General features: G+C 37.9%; 1 protein-coding gene across 1 annotated transcript in view; it reads right to left on the reverse strand.

Moving 5' to 3' along the window:
- The window catches only part of LAMA4 (laminin subunit alpha 4), a 102901-nt gene that overhangs the window by 34899 nt on the left and 46330 nt on the right, over positions 1 to 21672 (reverse strand). The window contains exons 6-17 of the mRNA XM_009564843.2: positions 18762 to 18857; positions 17310 to 17461; positions 17061 to 17171; positions 13351 to 13462; positions 10309 to 10476; positions 9346 to 9539; positions 7343 to 7459; positions 5596 to 5744; positions 3533 to 3674; positions 2364 to 2460; positions 1487 to 1603; positions 276 to 461 (exon numbers count right to left, since the gene is read on the reverse strand). Coding sequence (XP_009563138.2) covers positions 276 to 461; positions 1487 to 1603; positions 2364 to 2460; positions 3533 to 3674; positions 5596 to 5744; positions 7343 to 7459; positions 9346 to 9539; positions 10309 to 10476; positions 13351 to 13462; positions 17061 to 17171; positions 17310 to 17461; positions 18762 to 18857 — 1641 coding nt within the window. The remainder of the gene's footprint in view (positions 1 to 275; positions 462 to 1486; positions 1604 to 2363; positions 2461 to 3532; positions 3675 to 5595; positions 5745 to 7342; positions 7460 to 9345; positions 9540 to 10308; positions 10477 to 13350; positions 13463 to 17060; positions 17172 to 17309; positions 17462 to 18761; positions 18858 to 21672) is intronic.

The raw sequence follows: 21672 nt of genomic DNA on the forward strand, positions 1-21672 counted from the left end.
ACTGCCAATCATAATAACGAGAAGTATTTCAACAAGTTGTCTGCCATTCATTGTGACCTCGGTGCTTTGATAACAACATCTTAGAAGCCAATAAGACTGCGGCCCTTAAGAGTTTAAGTCTCTGGATAACTGCTAATTTTTGTAATGTTATCATGGAGGTAAAATGCTAAAAGGCTATATGCAGTAAATGTGCAATGTAAAGAATTCATACACCATGATGTGATGGTTCGCTGACCTTTTAGTACTAAAGAATGGCAAAATTCAGATCACCATACCTGCATCCCCAGCTGAATGCACAGCACTGTCATATGCTGCTGAATTGTGCTGGAAGTCTTGCAGGTTTTGAGACCACATCCTCACGTTCTCATCCATGGGGGTCGTAGCCTGTGTTACTGTCATGGTAGCACTCACAGCCTCTGCAGTCTTCAGTTTAGCTTGCTCTAAACGCTCTCTGGCTTCCACTACAAAATAAATAGGGGATGAGAATAAATGAATTATTTCAAAGGTTGAAATGAGCTATAACCAACACTTAGAAAGTGGTGGCTAAAATTTTACCTTCTGCAGAATGGACACCCAACCTTGCTTAGTTGGTTTTCTCTTAGTTCTGCAGAAAATAGTCAAAATTTCTTGTGGTTTGTCTACACTTATATTAATTCTTAAAATACTCCTTTCAATTGTAGATTGTTAGGATTTTTTAATGTCCTTGGATTTTGATAGGTGTTATATAGCCAAGGATGTTGGAATAGAGATTTAAAAAATACATAGTTTTCCACAAACTGTTCTTCATCCAAAAGAAAATGCATGTATTTGTTGGATGACTTTTTTTTCATGAAAGTTATTTCTGAAGGAGAGAAACCCAAAACACTGCAGTGGTTTTGTTTCTTCGTACCTGGCATTTTAAGGTTTTAAAATTTCTTCTAAGTTATCAACTACTGTATTTGTAAAACCTGTAGCATTTTGCACATGATAATATCTTGGCAGGAAAACCTAACCATTTTTAGTTGAAGGTAATGGAGAAATCTTTCCCATGTCAACTTTGAACACCTCCAGATGTACTTGCTGGATGCTCTATGATGTCTTTTTGCTGAAAAACTCAGGTGAGGTTTTGTCAATCAAGACTGCCAGTAACTACATCCCAATTACTGTACTTGACACATGTGATGTATATTTGAATTAGATTTTGATGAACAACACAAATCCACAGACTTGTAGATTTTCCACACCCTGAAAAGATCAAGAGTAACATGGGAGAGGACAATTGTAGTAAGGAGGATTAAGAAAACGCTAATAATTTCAGGTGGCAAAACTTACAATTCCATTATGAGTGTATTAAAACTTGATGTTTGCTGTCTAGGTCTTGTAGTTTCAGTCCTTGTGACCTCCTCGGGACTGAAATCTTAATACCAACTTCATAGGCCATACATAAAGATAAAATATGTGCTTAGATATATGACAATAAAGCATCATACGATGAAGCTCATACAACCTGGCTCTGCTGATTGCATTTTTGTGATGGCTCTCATGAGTTGGCTTCGCAGAGCATTCATTCTGGCAAGAGTGCCATTAACATGCCGACTAGCGTCTACAATGGTTAAATCGTTACCTGTGGGGAGAAAATAGGATGTATAGTTGAATGGCATCAAAGTGACATTTAAAAAGGTAAATTTTATCCTGTGGAGGCATGTTATTAAGTAATTAATACACTATAGGCAGTACAGTATAGCGATTTTTTTTAGCATAGAGCATACTAGCACTCTGGACTTCACATAATCTAAAGGAAAAAGCAACCTTGCAGTTCCCGGCCATTATTTGCTTGCCACAAGGCTACTCAGAAAAATCTGGAGACCTGTACCTCAGTTGGTACTGTTTCTCTTTGCTTTGCCAGAACTGTTGAGAATAGCTGTAACAAGTACAGAGGAAAATTTTGAGGAACTTTACGTCCTGAAAAATTAAAGAGGTAATTTCTGTAATTTCAGAGCTGTCTTTCATTTGTGGTGAAAAAAAGGCCAAAATTCTTTAATATTTATTAGTTTTCTGAACACTTAAAGTGTTGTGAATTGATTTCAGCTGAACTACTTGTTTGAGTGCATTTACCAGTGAACAGCTGTATGTAGGATCACAACAGTGGTTGTACCTGAAATGGCCCTTTTGTAAATGAAGTAAAGTTTCAGCATCTGGCAGGATGACAACACATGAACTACCCAAACTGTGCCTATGGCCATTTCAAATGCTTTGTGTGGTGACTTCGATTAATACACTTTTCTGCTACAGCAGTAGTTCTGCCTTAGTGATGTGCTTTAGAAATATATTTTAACTTGCATGCTTATCAACTGACTGGGAAAGTAGAAAGGATATATATTTACGGTCATCTGCTGTCCATTGTAGCTCCATGGCTTGTCTGAGAAGTTCTTCACTTTTACCTTTATGGTAAGTGATCTGAGTATCAATTCCAATTGCAGCCTACAAGTATGTTCCAAAAAAGAAAGTTGGAGTAATGCTTACCAAATATTCCTCTTTGTTGTGTTTAGTTTCGGACAACATAGTGCTTCATAAAAATGTAACTACAAAGTCATTAGAGTTTCACTTGCTTTGTTAACACTTACGATAGGCAGATGGATTAGAAAACATAGTTGTAAAGCAAAATTTTTTTGTAGATTGCAATTAAAGTTTAGAGAACTGTATGCTTTCCAGACACCAGTACTGAATAAAAAAGATGTAGAAAGCAGAGAAGCACTCTTAGTTTATCAACTCCAGTATTGTCAACGTAATACTCATGCTACATGTTAGTTTGGCACTGTGACTGTCATTTCTACTGTCATCTGAGATAGGCGATGAACACTTGTGCTGCATGGGGAGCTGCCTTGCAGTAGAGTGCTGGAAGCAAAGGGCTGGGCTCAAGATCCCGCAGCTTTCTGGGGTTCAGGCCCTTGTAATCTAACCAAATCCTGTTGGTAGCCCACTAATAAATTGCTGTTAAGTAGCATGTATACAGGTTGGAAACTATATACACACAAAAATACATATAAAATATTTTAGAACAGCAAGGCCAGAGACAAAATTATCTTCCTCATCCCTGCACTGAGTGTGTGAGTGGGGTTTTTCTGTGATTTTAACCTGACTTTCTATGAGAAATAGTGATGCTTTTGTTAGATGTCTTGGCTGCATTTTTCTGCCCCGTTTTGCTGTGGGGAGTAGGAGGACGTGAGTGCTAACTGCCAGCTCTGGTTCCTATAGGGCCAGAGAGATGTCTGGACTTTTACAGTAATGCCTCAGTTTGAATGAAAACACAGAGCAGCATCACCCTCTACTTAGGGACAGAAGAATCTGTTGCATCTTTTTGAATATCAGGAGAATTTAGGCTGATAGAATAATTAACCAGCTAGGATTTATTTCAGGAAATAATAGATGAAACAATATGTGCAGTGAGAAGTTCATTGTTGACAGTTAAATCTTGTTTTTTTATTTTATCCTTCGGTGCCCAAAGTCCCTGAAGCAGTGCAAAGTAAAAGATGATATTATGAAAATTACTTACATCATTGACTCGATTTGTTGTGTTCATTGCCAGCAATGCCGCTTTGTTAGCTTCTTCAATATAATTGGCAATGTTTTCATACACATTTGAGGCATTTATTGCCCTTTGTACCAAACCATTTGTATCAACACCATATAAATCCCTTTTAAAAAGAGAGTAAAAGGAAGAAGAAAGCAAACCAAATCAAAGAAGTTTCTAATGGATTAATTTTCTTAAAATTCTGTGAATTCTGACTACATAATCATGCACGTAAATATACTTGGCCATATTAACATTCTCTTAATTGTGTATGACCATTTATGTCAGTCTGAAGCAGGTGAAAACTATGTGGATATAAGGTACTTTCCAGTGGTTTAACTCTGGGAATTTCACCCTTGATGTCTAGGCAATCAGGAACAAGTGACTACTGAGTTTTTATCTCTTTATAAAATCTAAATTAGATATTCCATAAATTAACAGCATAACATCTATCAGTTGTCCTTCTATAGGGATAACTCCTAGCTGTGACTGAAAAGACCTATGTGTGCCAGTGGTCAGGACAGCTATATCACTGAGCTGTTTGTACTCTCCAAAATTAAGTGGGAAAATGGGGAGGATCAGATGCAGGATCATGATCATGAAACTTTGCAAAAGGTTATGTTTCAAAAATACAAGAAAGCTTTGCTGGAATGGTAGTTTGATTTGTATATCAGGTGATAACTGGTCTTGAGAGCAGATCCAAACAACAGATTTAGGTTTCAACCTTCAACTATTACCAACTTCGAATAAATATTTTTTAAATATATATTTTTGTAATAAACAGAATTCAGAATATATGTTTGGTATAGACTCTAAATATATACACGTGTGTGTATTCACTTCAAAGAGTTTGCACAGTGGGGGCTTATTAAGTTTCCAGATTCAGTGTTGTTGCAAGAATTTTCTGCTATATTCCCTCCAGATGAAAGAATAAATGGTAACAAATAAAAGCCTAACAGCCTTATAAAGCAAACCCATAAACCCCCAAATTATTTGAAGACAGACTAAATTTTTTAAAGGATTAAATTTCACTGTAGGACAATCTTCTTAACAAATAAAAGCATAAGCACGTTTCCATCTGGATGTTTCGTAATTATTTCTGTTTGCTTTCTGTTAAATTCTTAATGTGTTGGACTTAGCAGTTGTTTTCAAATTATTTTGGTAAGGGATGAAGGGTAGCCATATGGGGTATTTTCTTTCAAGCGATTCTGCTGCCCCTGGATACCTGATCTCAGACTGAACATAATGTTTGTTTTTTAGGCTGTCTGTAATTGTGTGGCGTTACAGAACAGGGTTTCAGATGTCAGCTTTATACAACTGTAGAAAAGAAAACCATCTGTTATTTTTTTTTCCCCCTGTTTTAATCTCCTATCTAGGGCATATTAATATTAAGAAACAACTGGCCAAATATTTTACTTAAGAAATAATTTGTGGCAGTGATTTTTCCAAGGATAGTCCCAATTGAAAATATAGTCATAATTCAAATCTATCTAAAAGTGGCTTTTTAGTAAACTGGAAAAACTTGGTGCACTCAGTATCTTCCAGCAAAGTAGCAAAACTTACAGTAAGCTTTTGGTGTTATAGTGGGGCAGTTTTACTGGGATACAACCTACTGAGTTGTGTCAGAACTACTCCATCTCTAAACCAATTCTTGAACAAAAATTATCCCAAAGGCCATTTTTTAGGCCCATAATACTAAGAATTTTTAAATGTGAATTAATTCACTGATATGAGCTGTTTCTGCAAACCCCATTTAATCTGTCTGTATTATTTTACTTTTCAGTAATCCATCTTACCCTTGTTAGAGGAAGAAAAGAACATGTCAAATTAGAAAGGGGAGAACGTCACACAAGATATATATTTGTTTATTCTTTGAAAATATTAATAGATTTTGCTTAGCTCAACTTCAGCTGTTCCCTCTGGACCCTGACAAGTCCTTCAGGCAACATATCTAATGCCACTGTGTTTCTGCTTGTCTTCCAGTTCATTCATCTGTTTAATCAATAGCACTTATATGAACAGAGTCTGTTGAAGTTAAATTTTACCTGTCCAGCTCATCAGCAAGTCTTCTTAGGTTGTGTGCATGATGCATAGCCTTTTCTACCAAATCATCATCAAAGAGAGACAGATTGGCTAGTTTTTCTTGCAACTCCTTTTTCGCTCCATCTATTTCTGCGTAGAATCCTGATGCATTCTGAACAAAATACGGAAGAAAGGAAGGAAAGAAGATGAAAACTGTAAAAAATCAAGTCTATATTTTGTTTCTGTTTCGTTTCACCTTTTATACTATCATAATTTTGTTTTACGTTGCATTTGTTTGATGTTATATTTTTAGCATATTAAAAAGAGTAAAAATCAGAGAGTCTGTCCCATGAATGTCAGTATGACAAGGCAAATGCAGAAAGATAAACATCAACTAAAATTCCAGGAATCCATTCAAAAGATACTAGAGAGAGATATATATAAGAGAGATGTGTGAAGTACCAAAGAATGACAGTTGAGAAATGTCTTACTATCCTTTATGTTTGCTCCAGAATGGTGCTAATGACAAGTCTTTTAGAATGAGATTCTAAGAGATGAAGTAATGAAACCAGATCTTTGCAAAAAGCCCCTCTTTATGGTTCTTCTTGAATTAGGAGACAAATCCTTTTTTTTTTTTTTTTTAACCTTTTCTCTGTGATGACTTCAGGCCAGAAATTAGTTTTCTGAGCCTTGTAAATGGTATATATGCAAGTCAACTAAATAATGCTGGGATGTGTGAGCTTATGTATCACCCCATTACTGCACGGGCCTGGCACGATTTCGGCCGTGGCCAGCTGCCACCCTCCCAAACCTGCGCCCTCGGGAATACCATGGGACGGTGCCTGTGCCCCAGGGACAATTTGGCAATTGCTTGAGAGGGGCAGAGAGTTTAGTTGTACAGTTTAGAGCTGTGACCCATCATGGAAAATGGGAAAATGGGCTCTGACCTCCTTCTGCCTCCTTTCACAGAGACATTCCTCATGCTAAGACACCTTGGGTTAATCTAACTTGTAAATCAGTCCCCCTAAGTACTACCTGTTTGTATGTATAGGCAGGGAGAAGTAGTATCCCTTTGCCTTAACCGCACTTCTTCCTTACATGCAATACTTGGTGGAAAACAAACTGGGCTGGCATTCACCTGTCCAATACACAAATTTGCTGATATTTGGCCTCAAAATACAGGAAAAAAGGATGAAATGGAAGGAGAGAAAAATAATGAATAAGTGAAGTGTGAAAATACTTATTGTTGATGAGGACAGAAGATGTATGATGTTGGCACACTATTTTCTTTAATGCAGTTTTGATATCCCCTGTGTGTAAACTTATCCAATGGAACTATGGACCCAAAATGATAAACTGCAGCAATTTGGTTTGCACAAAACACAGGAGGAAAAAACCCCATACTGCTTGATAAACCAGGGATGATTATAAAGCAAGTTGTCTTCATTCTGTTTTCTCAAATTACTTTTTCAAAGAAAAGTTAATGGATTTTGATATCTACTTTTATGTTAAAAATAGAGGTCAGCAATTATGGCTTAAATTAATTTTTGTGGAGAATTTTGATTTGTTTTGTACTACCTCAAAATTTTTTAAAAAAGATTAATAAAAAGAGGCTTTAGTAAAATGGCAAATATCCTAGTTAGAAAACTCCCAGTTTTATTGTCTCCATTTTTTCAGAGAAAGTTCTACATCCATGGAAATGTTTATTTAATTGTCTAAACACATGACTTTCAAAAAGTTCAAAAAATCAGGAGTCACTGAGGCACCTACCTTTATTACTTCACTTAACTCAGAGTTAATCTTTTGTGGTCCTGCCAAAATAGTTGTGGCACTTAGCAGTGTGCTGTTCACTTCATCTATTTGTTCTTTTATTTTCTCATGCTGTTTCTGAATAAAATAAAACAAAATAAAATAAAATAAAATTAAATTAAGTTAAATCACACCCAAACTCTAAATTTTTTAGTGAATTGCTAAAATATAGTCTTACAATTTTGTCATGTCATTAAAACTAATTCAAAAGATGAATTGATAAACTACATTTTAGACAAATATAAGTTTAGCCTGTTTTACCCAGACATCTCTAAATGCTGCCTATTAGCATGTTACTCCTCCCATTTTCTTGTGAAAGAATGTGTTTTTTTTATTTATATACATTAATTTTATTTTATATTATAGCATGAACAATAATTGTAATGAAGCATTATTCAATGCACTGTCAGTAGAGAAAAATGAAATGTGGATTTTTTATAGTGGTCTGGAGACCACTTTTTTTCTGGAGTTTTTTTAAATCTACAGTAGGAGATCTCTTTTCCTTGTCAATATTAAAACTAATGTGAATAGTCTCTTTTGAACAGCATCTGCCTTCATTGTGAGGAATAATGAAGAGCCAACTGGTTATAAACAGTGAACAATTGCTACTCCACACTTCAGGCTTTGCTTCATAAATGCAAGAAGAGAGCTGCAGCTTGGCACTGTAATTATGAAACAATGGAACAACAGAAGAGGCCTTGTATATAAGGATCTCAAGCTGCTTGTAGAAGAATTCATGAGAACAGCACGCCTGATGTCTCTATTGAATTATCAGACCTTCTCCATTAGCATCAACTTTTAGTGCAAATTTCAAGAGCTCAAAACTCAGCCACTGATGCCATGAAACCCAGAGGTTGGATTTGCAAGATCATTCTTCAAATCACAAAACTGCTCCCTAAGCCGCTCTTCTCCCAAATCCCAACATTTTCAGCCATCAAAATGAAAACAGTTCACCTCATATTGTCCCAAATTGTTCTCTTGTAATTTTCTTCCTTGCTGAAATAATACATGAAAAATTTTAAGTGGGACATTCTGGTTTTGCATCCCTTAAAGAAAACTAAAGAACACAGAGAGGCACAAAACTGCTGGGAGGAGAGAAAATAGTCTTTGTATGGCTGAGTACTTTTCTGGGATAAGAGACCTGAAAATTCAATTTCCTCATCAGCCAGATGGGATTTGAACCTAATACCACCACCTACAGGCAAACATGTCCCCTTTCCGTACTGTAGGGGACAGGTCTCCTCTGAGCTCTCCTCTGGAGTGATTACTTTATTAAAACTACTGAAACTATTCGTTTGAACAGAGCATAAGGGAAAACTGCTGTATCCTTATAGCTAGGCTGTTCACCCAGAAAGTAGGAAATAGAGTTTCAAGATATCTGTGGTTGAACAGTATGTGTGCTTGATGATGCAAGGACAATCATCTGCTCTTCTTGAAAAAATGGGGATGCATTTTGTTTAAAGAGGACCAAAGAGAAAGTTTGGATGAGACAATATGAACGTACTTGCCCCAGGGCATGAATGCAGTACAGAGTCTTTAAAAATAATGGTTTTAATAGAACGTAGTTACCTTTGTGAGCATGAAGCCCTTCCACATTATAAATCAGTACATAATAGATGAAACAATCCCACCACAATCTGTATAGCAGCCATGCTACAGGGAATTTTAAGCTTCTTGGGTTTTGTTTTAATATATCTTCCTAGTTTAGACGTTAGTATCTATCTCTTCCTTGGCCTGCTGAGACTTGGAATTCATTTTCACTCCATGAATAAATAACAGTGCCTTACACTTCCACAACTTGATTCTTAGAACTGGAAAGTCAAAGTCATCCCATTGAGTGGTCCAAGAAATTCTTTTTTGGTATGATGGTTCCTGAATCTAAATTGTTTGCATTTACTATTTTAAGAGCTGGCAGAGATGGAGTGTTCACAGACAACAGTTATGATAAACGTACTGCATAGTACCTCATGCTTTTGAAGACTGGCTGTGTTTTCCTTGTTTAAATCGTCTGTTTTTATAACATAGTCAAGCGCCTGGTCTAATGCCTCCTCCAGGTCTGACAGCCTCACATCCTGTTCACTGAGCTGCTCCAGCACATCAGATACCAGAGATCTGGTGTCGTTATACCTCTCGTGGAATTCTTCAACTTGCTGTAGCACTAGGAGAAAAATCAGAAGCCACAGATTAATACAAAACTTGGATTTCTGACAAAACTTTCCTATGCAACAATTTGTGTTGCATTACTCAGGGGACAGTAAAACACACTTGTTAAAAGCTCACTTGAGAGATCATATAATGAGGTTTTAATTTTCCTTCCTATTTGAGAAGGAAAGATGCTTCTCATTTTAGTATCTCATTTTTATCCCATTAATTCCTCCTCTCAAGTAGTTTTTCCTAAAAGAAACTATGTTTGGCTTTCCTTGCTCTTTTTTTTTTTTTTTTTTTCTGTTATTGTGACAGCTAAACAGGCTGCTATGGAGAAGACAGTCCTTATTGTCCCAGGGCTCTGACTCATATTCACCAAGCTGTGAGAATTAAGCTGCTGCTCTTTCCCATACTAGCAATTTTTCTCTCTGCTGAGGTTTACTGTTCCCATGGCAGAGCTGGCGGGCGTTAATGAGGATGTCCACATGAGGTATTCCAACGCTGGCACGAACCCTCCTAAGCAGCTATCACTGAGGTGCTGCAGTGCACAGACTCACACAGACACACACATATTTTTTTGCTCAATCTGCCACAGGGGCAGCAAACACCAGCAGAGACTTGGGGCAGGCATTTGGAACCAGCAGCATCTTCAGTACACCAGCTGGTGCTTGCCAAGTGCCTGCTGGTCCTCCCCAGGGACTCAGCAGTGCATGCAGAGGTGCGTAGCCCATATCAGCTGCATAGCGACATGTGGGTGAATGGAAAACAGCTTTAAAACTCACACTCCTCTGCTGCATTTTCCTCCTCATCTGCAAGCTGCCTCTGATTAGTGAAAGGCTTACGAAGTTTGATCTCATTCAGCATCTTCTCAGCCATGCTCAACTTTTGGGCAATTTCTTCAGGGCTCAGCTCTTGTTGTATCGCATAGTATTTCATCTTGCTGCTGATTTCTGTGGAAAAAAGGAACAGATTGTCAATCTAGCATGGCTACAGGGATGTAAATACTATGGAGCACTTTTACTTTTGTAAATCCAGCTCATGCTGATGGCAAAAGAAAGTTCTAGTTGTCTTCCAACTTTATAGTAGATAATTATTATGTTTAATCCAGTCTTAAATGAAAACTGTAAATAAATCACACTTTCTGTCATATATGAGGGTCTCATCAGAAGAGGGTTAAGCAGGCATGGGTTGTGTCCATTATTTGGTTTGGCAGTTCTTATAGGCTGCGATCATAATTTTATTCTGAATTCTGTAGTGTGCAGCAGTCTGCGGCTTTTGAGTAGGATCATGGTTTTTAAGTGCAGCTGCAAAAATGTTATGTTTATTAAATAACAACAGCGACAAGGAGACTGAAGTAACCTCTTGTTCCATCTGAAGAAGTTTGAGGCACCCTGAAGAGGTAACATATGGCTTCTGGCCTGATAGTGCCCAGCTGTTTTGGAGATAGATACTATTTTAGGGTTTTGGTCTCAGTTCAAAAAACACTGTTGGGTCCCTGCAGGGGAAATTGAGTTTACCCATCCCCAGGACAAGCATTACAAAGTTTACCTACTTCTTACACTTCTTACTCTTTGGCCTTGAATCACCCCTTTTTTATGCCCTATGATCTGAGTAGCTTCGGCTTGCGTTCATCACTAGTTTTGTGGACAAGCAGAGCTGGAAAAGCCAGCGCTATGCATCTGCAAGATTTTTATATAAAATAGATATGTAATTGTGACACAACTCATTCTTTGGCAGAGTGTCTTTGCATGTAGTTTCTGGCTGGCAGCTCATTAGTTAAGCTTTGAAGTCTCATACTGAGCAGTAACTGACCACCGCCAATGATTCCATGAATTTCTTTTTTCTTGTCATGCTGGCACACGTGCACATGTGTGCACATACGTGTAGTCCCTTCAGAAAAGAGTAGCTTACCTTCTAGAGGGGTGATGCCTTTTAGGTGGAAATAATTTTAACCCACTTGTCTCCAACTCCTTTCTGGGTGAACAAGCACTATCATTTTTTTTTACAGCCATGAGTCTTGCTTCTTCTAGTATAGCTCAACCTCATTGTGCTATTTGTGTACCAGACTAGATACATTTCTGCCTTCTGTGGTTCCCTTCCTGCCCCAAACCAGTTCATAATACAGAAAGACTATCTACAGAGGATAATCAGTGATTCTTGGTGACATACAATGAGGCTTATGCTGACATTTTTGCTCCGTAATTGTAGAAATAAAATTAGATGTATGGCCAGCAGATCAAAGGTGATTTAGCATCACAGGTGTAAGAAGGCAGTGCAAATCTAACATCCTATGAGCCTGTTTGCTTTGCCAAGGACTGGGAGAAATTAGTGTGCTCTGTGGCAGGATGGGACTGTCATAATGCAGATGTACAGGAGACAGAGATGCTCTGAGTATGTTCACTTGGGGTTTTAGTGCTTTGTGTAGGTACAGAAAAAAAGGCTGCAATTGGCTTAATCTCAGTCTTATGTATCAGCATGAGAATGATATGTCATAGATATTCCAGATCAAAATGATCTCTGACAAAGAAATATTTTCTAAGAGCAATAATAGTTAGAAAGGTGTTCACTGTTGTCATTTATCCTTTACTATAGAGTAAAATAAAAATTCTTGAAGATGCAAGAGGTTTTGTCAGGCTCTAAAGAAAAAATTCTTCATCTGGGAAGGTATAAAATACAGACATTTACAGTCAAAAGAGAAATTATGTTTTGAAATTTATCCTAGTTCTGGAGATGCTTTTATTGCTCTACTATGTTGCCCAAAGGTGGACTTTATAAGTTTTGTCTGCATCCCCTAGTGTCATATGGGTGGATGAGCAGGACGTTGAGACAATAGGTGGCAGTTTGTCACAACATTTAAACTTGGTTTCACTCTTTTCCTAATTTTGAGAATCTTTGTGTCTACTTCTCCTACTGTGAATCAGCATCACTAGAAACATTTATGATGGTCTGTTCTAGACACACATTTTACAATTCTGCCTTTCGCTTTTCCACAAGCTTTCTCTGTGGAAAAAAAAGGCAACGAAAATACAGTTTTCCACTTGTACTTCTCAATGTCAGAAAAAAAAGAACAAGAGGACACTAGCTAGTTTCTAATGCTCTGTAGATGTTAGACCCAGTTAGAAATTCTGGTCAGGTGAAGCAATCAGCAGCTTGAGAAGAAAATCGCCACCACTTCCCATGCTGAGATTAGGGAAGCAGTAAATTCACAAAATTATTTACTCTCCTGCATCCTGTTCTTTTTAGAAGCATATGCATAAAGTTATATGAACAAGCACAATCTGACTTAGCAAGAGTTTGCTAAAAGGTGAAAACTGGATTAGAAGTAACGCTTTCTGGTGTAATCACCAGAGTTAGTCAGACCTAGCTGACTGCCATGCATTCAGAAAGGAAAGTACCATTAAACTTGCATGAATCTGCAGACAAGTAAGGCACAGAGCACGCTCTCCACCCACCTCATGCTTGTATTTGTGGCTTCATCCAGCCCCAGTCTGATACTGACTCTTTATTTTTACCCCAAATGTGTATAAATATCTGTCCGAACAAACAAAAGCTACCAACCAAATTAGCTTAAGTTATTTTGTGTAAAAGTATTTCCTACTATTTTGTCTTGTCAAAGAGAGAAAAAGGAAAGAGAAGCTGTTGTTCTGGGTGTCAGAGCAAGTCAGTCCATGGTGTTAGTTTTCTTTTAAGAGACAACTTTTCATCATGGAATTGCAGGCTATAAAAACCTTATGTGTGGGTTGCTTTGCGAGAGTACTCAGGTGCTGTGAGTTTTCATTAATACATGCTTGACATTGAGTTGAACTAGAAAGTAATCTATTTACCTTCAATGTCATCCCTTATATTACTGAGCTGCTGCACAAGCTGAGTAGCACGGTTGTTGGTCTCCATGGTTTCCTTCTGTACTAGTAGGCCTTTGCTGGATGCTTCATTTCCCTATGAATAAACCATGTGAGTTAGACATTGGATTTCTTTTCAGGTCCATATGCATGTGTGAGGATGAGCAGTGTAAACACACATTTTTTCTTTTTGCTGATGAATATGTGAAAGTCGATTTATCATATAAAGTGGTATTTACAGAGGTATTTGAACTGAAGGCCTGTCTCGATATTTTCAGAATTGCAGAATGAGAGATTAAAATCTGTCCCATATTTATTCATCATTTGCTGCAATCAAACTGCCATAAATTATGTATAGTTGTAAAACTCCCATCTGCTGAGTCTCCTAGGCATTCAGCAAGGCTGGCTCATTTTGCTGGTTATGGCGTTTCCTAAGTAAGCATATAGACTGAAGAATATGCTGTCAAGCTTGCAACCATTTTTAGATCAGTGTCTCCCTCAAGTGAGGTCCTCAGCTCTGTAACTTGCTAAAATTAAGAAAAAACATGAGGATTAAAAATATTCTGAAGAGGATAGCCACACTTCTACACGATATTACTTTGGAGGCTGTACTCTGCATTGTGTTCTCTTACGTGTGAAGGAAACAAAGAGTTACTGTGTTATAGGTAGCATCTTTCCTAGGTCACTGACTTTGGGAGTCCTCAGATTTATTTTTCACTGGTATTTCCCAAGAAGAAGAAAAAATAGGACTGCTGTGCCTTTGGTGTTTCCTGGACCACAGAAATATGTGTGCATACATATTAAGCCCGTACCTCATGCTTGCCAGTGGTGAGGTGTTTGGTTCACCCTTTGGGGCTGCAGCAGCAAAATTTCCCACTTTAAAATTAGTTTCTGGATTTGGTATGCCGGAAGATATTTGGCTGTCAGTGTGCTCCCTTCATAGAATCATAGAATGCTTTGGGTTGGAAAGGATCTGTAGTTCCAGTTCCCCTGTTGTGAGCAGGGGCACCTCCCCCTGGATCAGGTTGCTCAAAGCCTCATCCAACCTGCCCTTGAACACCTCCAGGGTTGGGGCTTCCACAACTTCTCTGGGCAACCAGTCCCAGCGCTTCACCCCTCTCACAGTAAAAAAATTTGTTCCTAATATCTCATCTGAATCTTCCCTCTTTCAGCTTAAACGCATTATCCCCTCATCCTGTCGCTCTGCTCCCTGAGGAAAAGCCCCCCACTAGCTTTCCTGTAAGCACTTGCTTAATGCTGCAAGAACCGCAGAGGGCTCTGCCTCTGTGTGTGTGTGTGTACACAGCAAACATCAGGGGTTATAGTAAGGTTTTAGTTTTATTTCTACATGCTTGGGTGTTTTAGTTATTTTGTTTATTTTTTTGTTTTAATAGTCTCTGAATCACAAGCACTATCCATATTATTCCTATTTCTTTATTGCTATCAAGGTTTCTCATGGTTGTTGTGTTGCTCAGCATCACAACTTCATGCTCATCTTAGGCAACTTGTTCTCATTTTTACACACACTTGCCTTTACATAATAAACTTTCCTCACCAGATATTATTTTTTTTTTAACTATTGAACTTATGGGAACTGCTGAGACAGGTTTGCTGTTTTTTTTCCCATGAGATTGATGAGGAATGCAGCAACATGAGTGAGGGATGCTCTTAGGAACCGTCAAATTCCTGCTAATGTAGGGATTCTCATCCTGAAATTTGCTAAGAGCCCAAGAAAGAAAGCTACTTTACTCCCCTAAGTGTCTGCCAAACATTCAGGAGGAAGCTACATGCTGTTTTACTCTAGGCTCCTTGAAGTAGTCTCAGAGGTCACGTTTACTATTCTCATTTAGCTGGAGGATTTGCCTACACTTGATACATTCATCAGAATGTGCAATGACCCCTCAGACAGGGGGATGTACATGTGAAACGCTCTAAATGGAAGATGTAGCACATCTCTTCAAAATCTACTCAAACTGCTAGCACCAGTTTCCCATAAAAGTGCCTCGAAAGAGTAAAAGGTTCAATATATTCAGATATTACTGTGGTCTCCCTTGACTATGAGAGTCTGGGGTCATTATTGCCCTGCCTTTACAAGCAATCGTAAGTATTCCTTTGAAACAAGTGTTAGAAATAACCAAGGGGAAAAGACAGAGGAAATGCTGAATTTATTGGTTCAGAGACAGTCAAGCTGAGGAATGAGCTAAGAAATCCCTATGTAGTACTGAAGATGACAAAAATATTATTACCCAAATTCACTAAATATTCTTAGAAAACCTAATGCTGTAATCATCCTGTCTACAAACTACTAGAGGGACACTGAGGCATATGAGCACCACCAGGCAGGTACAGATATATGTGTGGGGGAACTGATTTAATCAAACCTGTCTTGAACACAGGCATAGTCTGAGTAATTCTACAGTGCTCTTTCTGCTAAGTAAGTACTGATTAAAAACACCCAAACCCAAATTTTTTTCTTTTACTTCTCTGTATAGTCCTTTCTGCACTTCCTTTGTGGTTTTTTTTCCCTACTTGCTCCCATATTTGAATTTTAGTCTGAGGTATAATTTTAATTTGTCTTTTGAAGGAACTGGTAAGTGAATATAAGGTCTGGCATTTTGCAATAAGCATGAAATATACTGTAGTCGTACTAAAGCTGTGATTATGTCTGGGGATAACATTGAATTATGTATCTCACTAATATTTATACATCTTAGCAACAGATAGATGTTTAATAATATCTCTTTAAAATAGAAGAGAAGCAATTTTGAACCCTATTTCTCTTCTTAAAATATATCATATCAGTATTCTTCTAGCATGCAATGAAAGTGTTACATGAGCTGAGAGCAGATAACCTTAATTTTACAGTCTGACAACTGAATGTGGAAGCAACATTTATGATTACAATTGTGTTTAAAAAAATCTGAGTGCTGGTCAGGCTCTCATCTCAGTAGGTATGTGAAAAACCTATCGAACCAGCAGTTTTGTAACATGTTTTCAAGTATTTAATCGGGCTAATTTAATTTTGTGAGAGCATACAGGTAAAATAGTTATAGTACAAAAACTACCAAAGTCAATCTGAATTAGTTTAGTGTTGGTTAGGTTGCCTAATTAGAGATCAAAATGTGAACTAGAAAGACAATGTGTCTGTCTCAGATCAAACGTGTAGGAGGGTAGGAAGATACTCATCCTGAAGGGAGGCTTTTTGTGATCAGTGACAAAGCTCAACAACATTTGACAGATTTTGGCCCTACATCTATCCTTTACTGGGAAAAATACTTCATAGGTCATTTATGCTTTTAAGTCAGAGCTAAAGTAATCTAGAGAGTTTAAAAATAGAAAATAGAAATACAAAGTTCTCCCAACTATCTTTCAGGGCACTCCCACTCTTTAGATGAACTGATTCAGACTAAATGTTAGGAAGTGTTTCTTTACTCAGGGGGTGGTGAAACACTGGAATGGGCTCTCTAGAGAGGTTGTTGATGCCTCAAGCCTGTCAGTGTTTAAGAGTCATTTGGACAATGCCCTTAATAACATGCCTTAACTTTTGATCAGCCTTGAAGTGGTCAGGCAGTTGGACTAGATGATTGTTGTAGGTCATTTCCAACTGCTACTATTCTGTACCAAGGTTTTATACCAGCATGCAAATATGACAAACCGCAAATCTTCAGAGCTCTGGCAGGGAGCTATAAACAAACCTGTTCATCAAGTGTTGTTGCCTCTCTCAGGAAAGCATTCATTTCATCTGCAGTACCATCAACCTGGCTGGTCCAAAGCACAGCAAGGTTCTTTTTGTTGGACATTGCCACCTATGTGTGTGTGGGAAAAAAAAGTCAGTGCATCTGAAAACAGTTTATTTCTCTAGTGAGGGCAGGGGTCTACAGAAATGGAGTGGAAATTCATAGATTAAAATTATATGAATAATAAAATGTCATCAATATTTGCACCTGTAGATGGGTAGAAGTGAGGTTCAGGTCATTCAAGCGCTTTTGAGCTGCCACACCTGTAGAAATGCTCAGCAAAGTCGATTTGCTTTCATCAATAGCCAAAACTGCTAATCGGATGTCATCTGTCAAATCCCAAATACATTTATCACAGCCTGGTAAGAAAATAAGAGTGTAATTTACTTTAGTGCTTGTGTCAGTGAACAGCCAATATCTTAAATTCACTTTATAGTGCTCCTGCCCCATGGTGTTCGCTCTGTATAGATACCCATTTTTCTTTCACTTTCATCCACCCACTTCCAAGGTCCCACAGTACAGACATTACACTTCCTGCTGAGCAGCACCAGATGGGACTGCTCCAAGAGGCTGCTGCAACGACAGGGTAATCAGCAGGGAGAGAGAGAGAGGAGGCATTTCCTGGCTATTCTCTAGAGGATTTGCATGTTTGTGGCCAGAAGAACAACAGATGGGGGTCAAAAAAAACAACTCCATTTTGTCAGAACCCAGCACTCTGTAATTAAAATTTGGTTGAATGAGAAATAAGGATGTCCAGCAGATGGACTCTTGGCTCCTTATTTGATTAGGAAGGCAACGTCTAAAAGCAGCTTTTAACATGTTTGGATATGCTTGTGAAGTACTATACCATTGTCCCTACTGAATGCTTGCAATGACATCTTGTTTTTATTGATGTTGGTGCCACCACTAAATGCAAGCGACTTAGGTGAACATGAAACACAGATTCCTACAGAAACTTTTGCTTGGTATCGCATAGTCCATATTCTTGATGGCAGTAACCTCAAAATGTTTTCCTTCTAGCTGTGTTTCAAGGCATATGGCCCCTCTTCTTGGGAGCTGGCTTAGGAACCCCTGTGTGCTACATGGTCTGCATTATACCACAGGCGAAATATACCAACATTTAAAAAAATTTCAGTAGTTCCAATAGTTACAACATAGTGCTTTTGGAAATTCCCCAGGCATCCTGTCATTACAACAGGGGAGGTGATAGTGCAAAAGTCGATGGATATATGTCAAATTGTCAACAGCAACAATTTATAATAGGTGTACAACTAGAAAAACATAAATTATATGCACGATGGAACAGATAAAGTTCTGATGGCAGTTTTTAGGGCCAGAATGTTAATTTGCAGGCATTGTATCTCAAAGTCTATAGAAGTCTAGGCTTTGGTTATACTTCCTACTGCTCCACAGTTTGCACCTAAACATTCAGCCTGTATCACAGAGCTGGATGTGTACAGGTACTCAGTCAAGCAAGGGAGAATACATTTAAACACTCAGTCTGTGGGGCATTGTGCATGTTCACATGTTTAAGTACCCAGTGGGACCAAGGTCACAGTGCTGAGCCCACTGGAGAACCAAGCTCTTAAGTTAGTATTTGTAAGCATCTAAATACAAGAGCAATATTATTTTTTCATGTTCTTATGATAATCTTCTTACTGATGGTTGGGCAGTCTGTTCCAGTAGAAACTTCAGGACTGTCTGCGAGGCATTCTCCAGTCTGGCTGTCACACATTCTCCCTCCACAGTTACATTCTGGAAGGAAAGAAAGGAATTTTGAAAGAAGAATCTTCAAAATGTGCAGCCCACCTCTCCCATCCCAAGACTCAAGAAATGATTGTATATAGGATTGCACATGTGCAGTCAAACCAAAATCAAGGGCTTCTTGGACTGATTTTCCCTTCAGTACGTAGAAAAAGGTGTTCTTTGCACTGCAGTCAAATTGGACCAGATGAAATATGAGATAGGAAGCAGATCCACAAAGCCTGTGCTGAAGTAACTTGTTCAAAGCTCCCCAGTTGGTTGCAAGTAAAGACAACAAAGCTGGAGTTGCCCAGCAGGCCATTGTGCATCACCATCTAGAGAGGGTGTCGTTTAGGATGTGAGCTAAGGAAAGCAGTACAAATAAAGTTAATTATTAGTTATAAATCTCTCCATAGACATGTGGAACTTATCAACACTGTCAGACAGGCACTAAATAAGCTTTACAGCTATCAGGGTTTGACAGTAGACTCCAATTCCATCATCAGCTTGACCATATAAAAAAGTAAATATCTCCTATCACTTACAATGAAGAATTAATGAGGTTTTACATTTTTTTAAACTTAAGCAATTTACATATTTATTGTCAGCACAAGTGGCTTTTTAGAAAGCATTATTTTTAATCTAAAGTGTCTATTTCAAGGTTTAATTGGTCTCATAAAATACATTATTTTAATGATTAAAGTATTCTTGGAACACTTGGATAGAATAAAAAAATCCTCAAGAAGAACATAAGTGACTTATCTGGAATTTGTTTTGCTACAGTGATTAGTGGTTTCAGCAGGATCTTGTATAACAAAATTGTTTACTGCCCTTCTATTGCAGCCCATTCATTGTTCTCTATGAATTACCCTTGTATTTACATTCCATATGACACATTTGCAGAATGATCAAGGAAAACGTGTAATACAGCTTCAAATTCAACATGATGCACTAACATTTGAATAATTCTGTATAACAGAACCAGTGTTGGCAGTACTATTCATTTTTGTACCATTGTGAGAATGGAATTTGATTATGAATTCTGTGGGGCATTCAATATTTTGACCTCCCCACAATCTGCATAAATAGGGTGTCTCCCAGCTCTTGGATCCACAATTTTTTAGTTTGCAATTTCTTTTGTTAAGAAATGAAATAAAAGTCTCAGCTGAAAGAAGAGATTTATTCCTTGACCTTTGACACAGGATCTAGGCTATTCCCAAAAGAGGTGGCAATATTTCATAAAATTTGTATGAGATTGGTGATCAAGAATATCAAACGGTATCTCTTATTTAATTGGAAAACTCTTATTTTGCTATACAAATGCTCGTAGTAAATGAATTTCACAAGGAGTCCTGACAATTTTTTATCTTCTTGTTTAGGAGGTACCACGTTTTCAGTAGGGATCTATGACTTTCATTGCTACTGTAGCTTGTTGGTGAATGAAGCTTCTAGATTTACCTTTATTTCTGAGGGACATTTGTGGAAAGCTTTGAAGTGTGGCTAGAGGACATTTGGTTAAAAAATGTATTGAAAAGAAGCTGAAAACTACTATCTACAGCTACAAGAATTTTGTCTTTTGCTTGAAGGAAAAAAGATGATTTAGCTGCATAGAGATGTTGCTTATTTAGTTCTCTTGCAGTTTTTTTTCCTACATATCCTTAGAGGCACTCTGTGGAAACCATGTACATGGACTCTCTTTTTCCTTACACTAATTTTTTTTCTATGTTTTTGTATTTTAAAGAAGGTGTTTTTCTTATTTCAGAATCAATATGTTTCTAAATAAGGGTTCCTAATTACTCCAAAATGGCAAAATATAAGCTTGCCTTGTAAACTACCCAGTTTGGATATCATGGATATATTGAGAGGTGCAGGCAATCTATGCACTACTGTCAAGTATAGCACATTGTGTTGTTTAGCAGAAATGAAGATGAAACAAGAAGTGTGTAATTTTCTGAAACATACTACTTGAAAATCAGGATTTGCTAGACTCAGCTACAAGATTAAATTCACTCCTAAACAAACAAAAACTGCACTTCTTACAACATATTCAAGTGCCCAGGCACTTAGTTTTTAGTAAAGATCAAACAGTACAAGGAAATCTGCTGACAAAGAGAATTACTAAGATGTTTGGCAGTCTGCATGAAAAGCCTTTATAGAGAAGTCCTGTGCACCATGAAATCCCACTTAACTGTACCTCAGAAATGTAGATAATACCAAGCATTCTGCCTCTAATACTTGCAGCTTCTTAAGGCTGCAACCAAAAACTATACTGAGGTGATGAAAGTGGGACTTAACTTCAGTTTAGAAACTCTATGTTCAGAGATGTCTTCCAAAATTATGTCTTGTATAGTCTATTTAGACACTTGGAATACCCTGTAATCCTGAGACTTCTGACAAAGCTACTCCCAGCTATTTGAAGCTCTGCTTTTGCATATAGTTAGGGCACAATTGCTGTGGTTTGCTGAGTTGAAGTTCTGGGTGCATTTCTCCTCCCTCATATCATTCAGGAGCCACAAACTAGATCCTGTCATTCTTTATCAGAAATGCTGTGAAATCAGCTCTGGTGAACTGAGTTAGGCAGTGAAGTGGATAAACAAGATCTGCTTTTGCAACCTCAAAATCACAGAAATATTGAATTTCAGGCATATGTTTCATGCTTAAATCCAGGCAGGAGGTGGGTTTTTGGGCAGCCTCTTCCCTACAGCTTCTGTCTTTGGCTAATTTTAATATTTAGGATTGGCTTTTGGGATTACTGTGTGTGTGCATCACCTCTCCCATTCAGCATAAATGGAATTTAAGCATGTGGCTTTGCAATATGGGTTACATC

This window comes from Cuculus canorus, chromosome 3 (genome assembly GCF_017976375.1).
Source record: "Cuculus canorus isolate bCucCan1 chromosome 3, bCucCan1.pri, whole genome shotgun sequence".
NCBI classification, from domain to species: domain Eukaryota; kingdom Metazoa; phylum Chordata; class Aves; order Cuculiformes; family Cuculidae; genus Cuculus; species Cuculus canorus.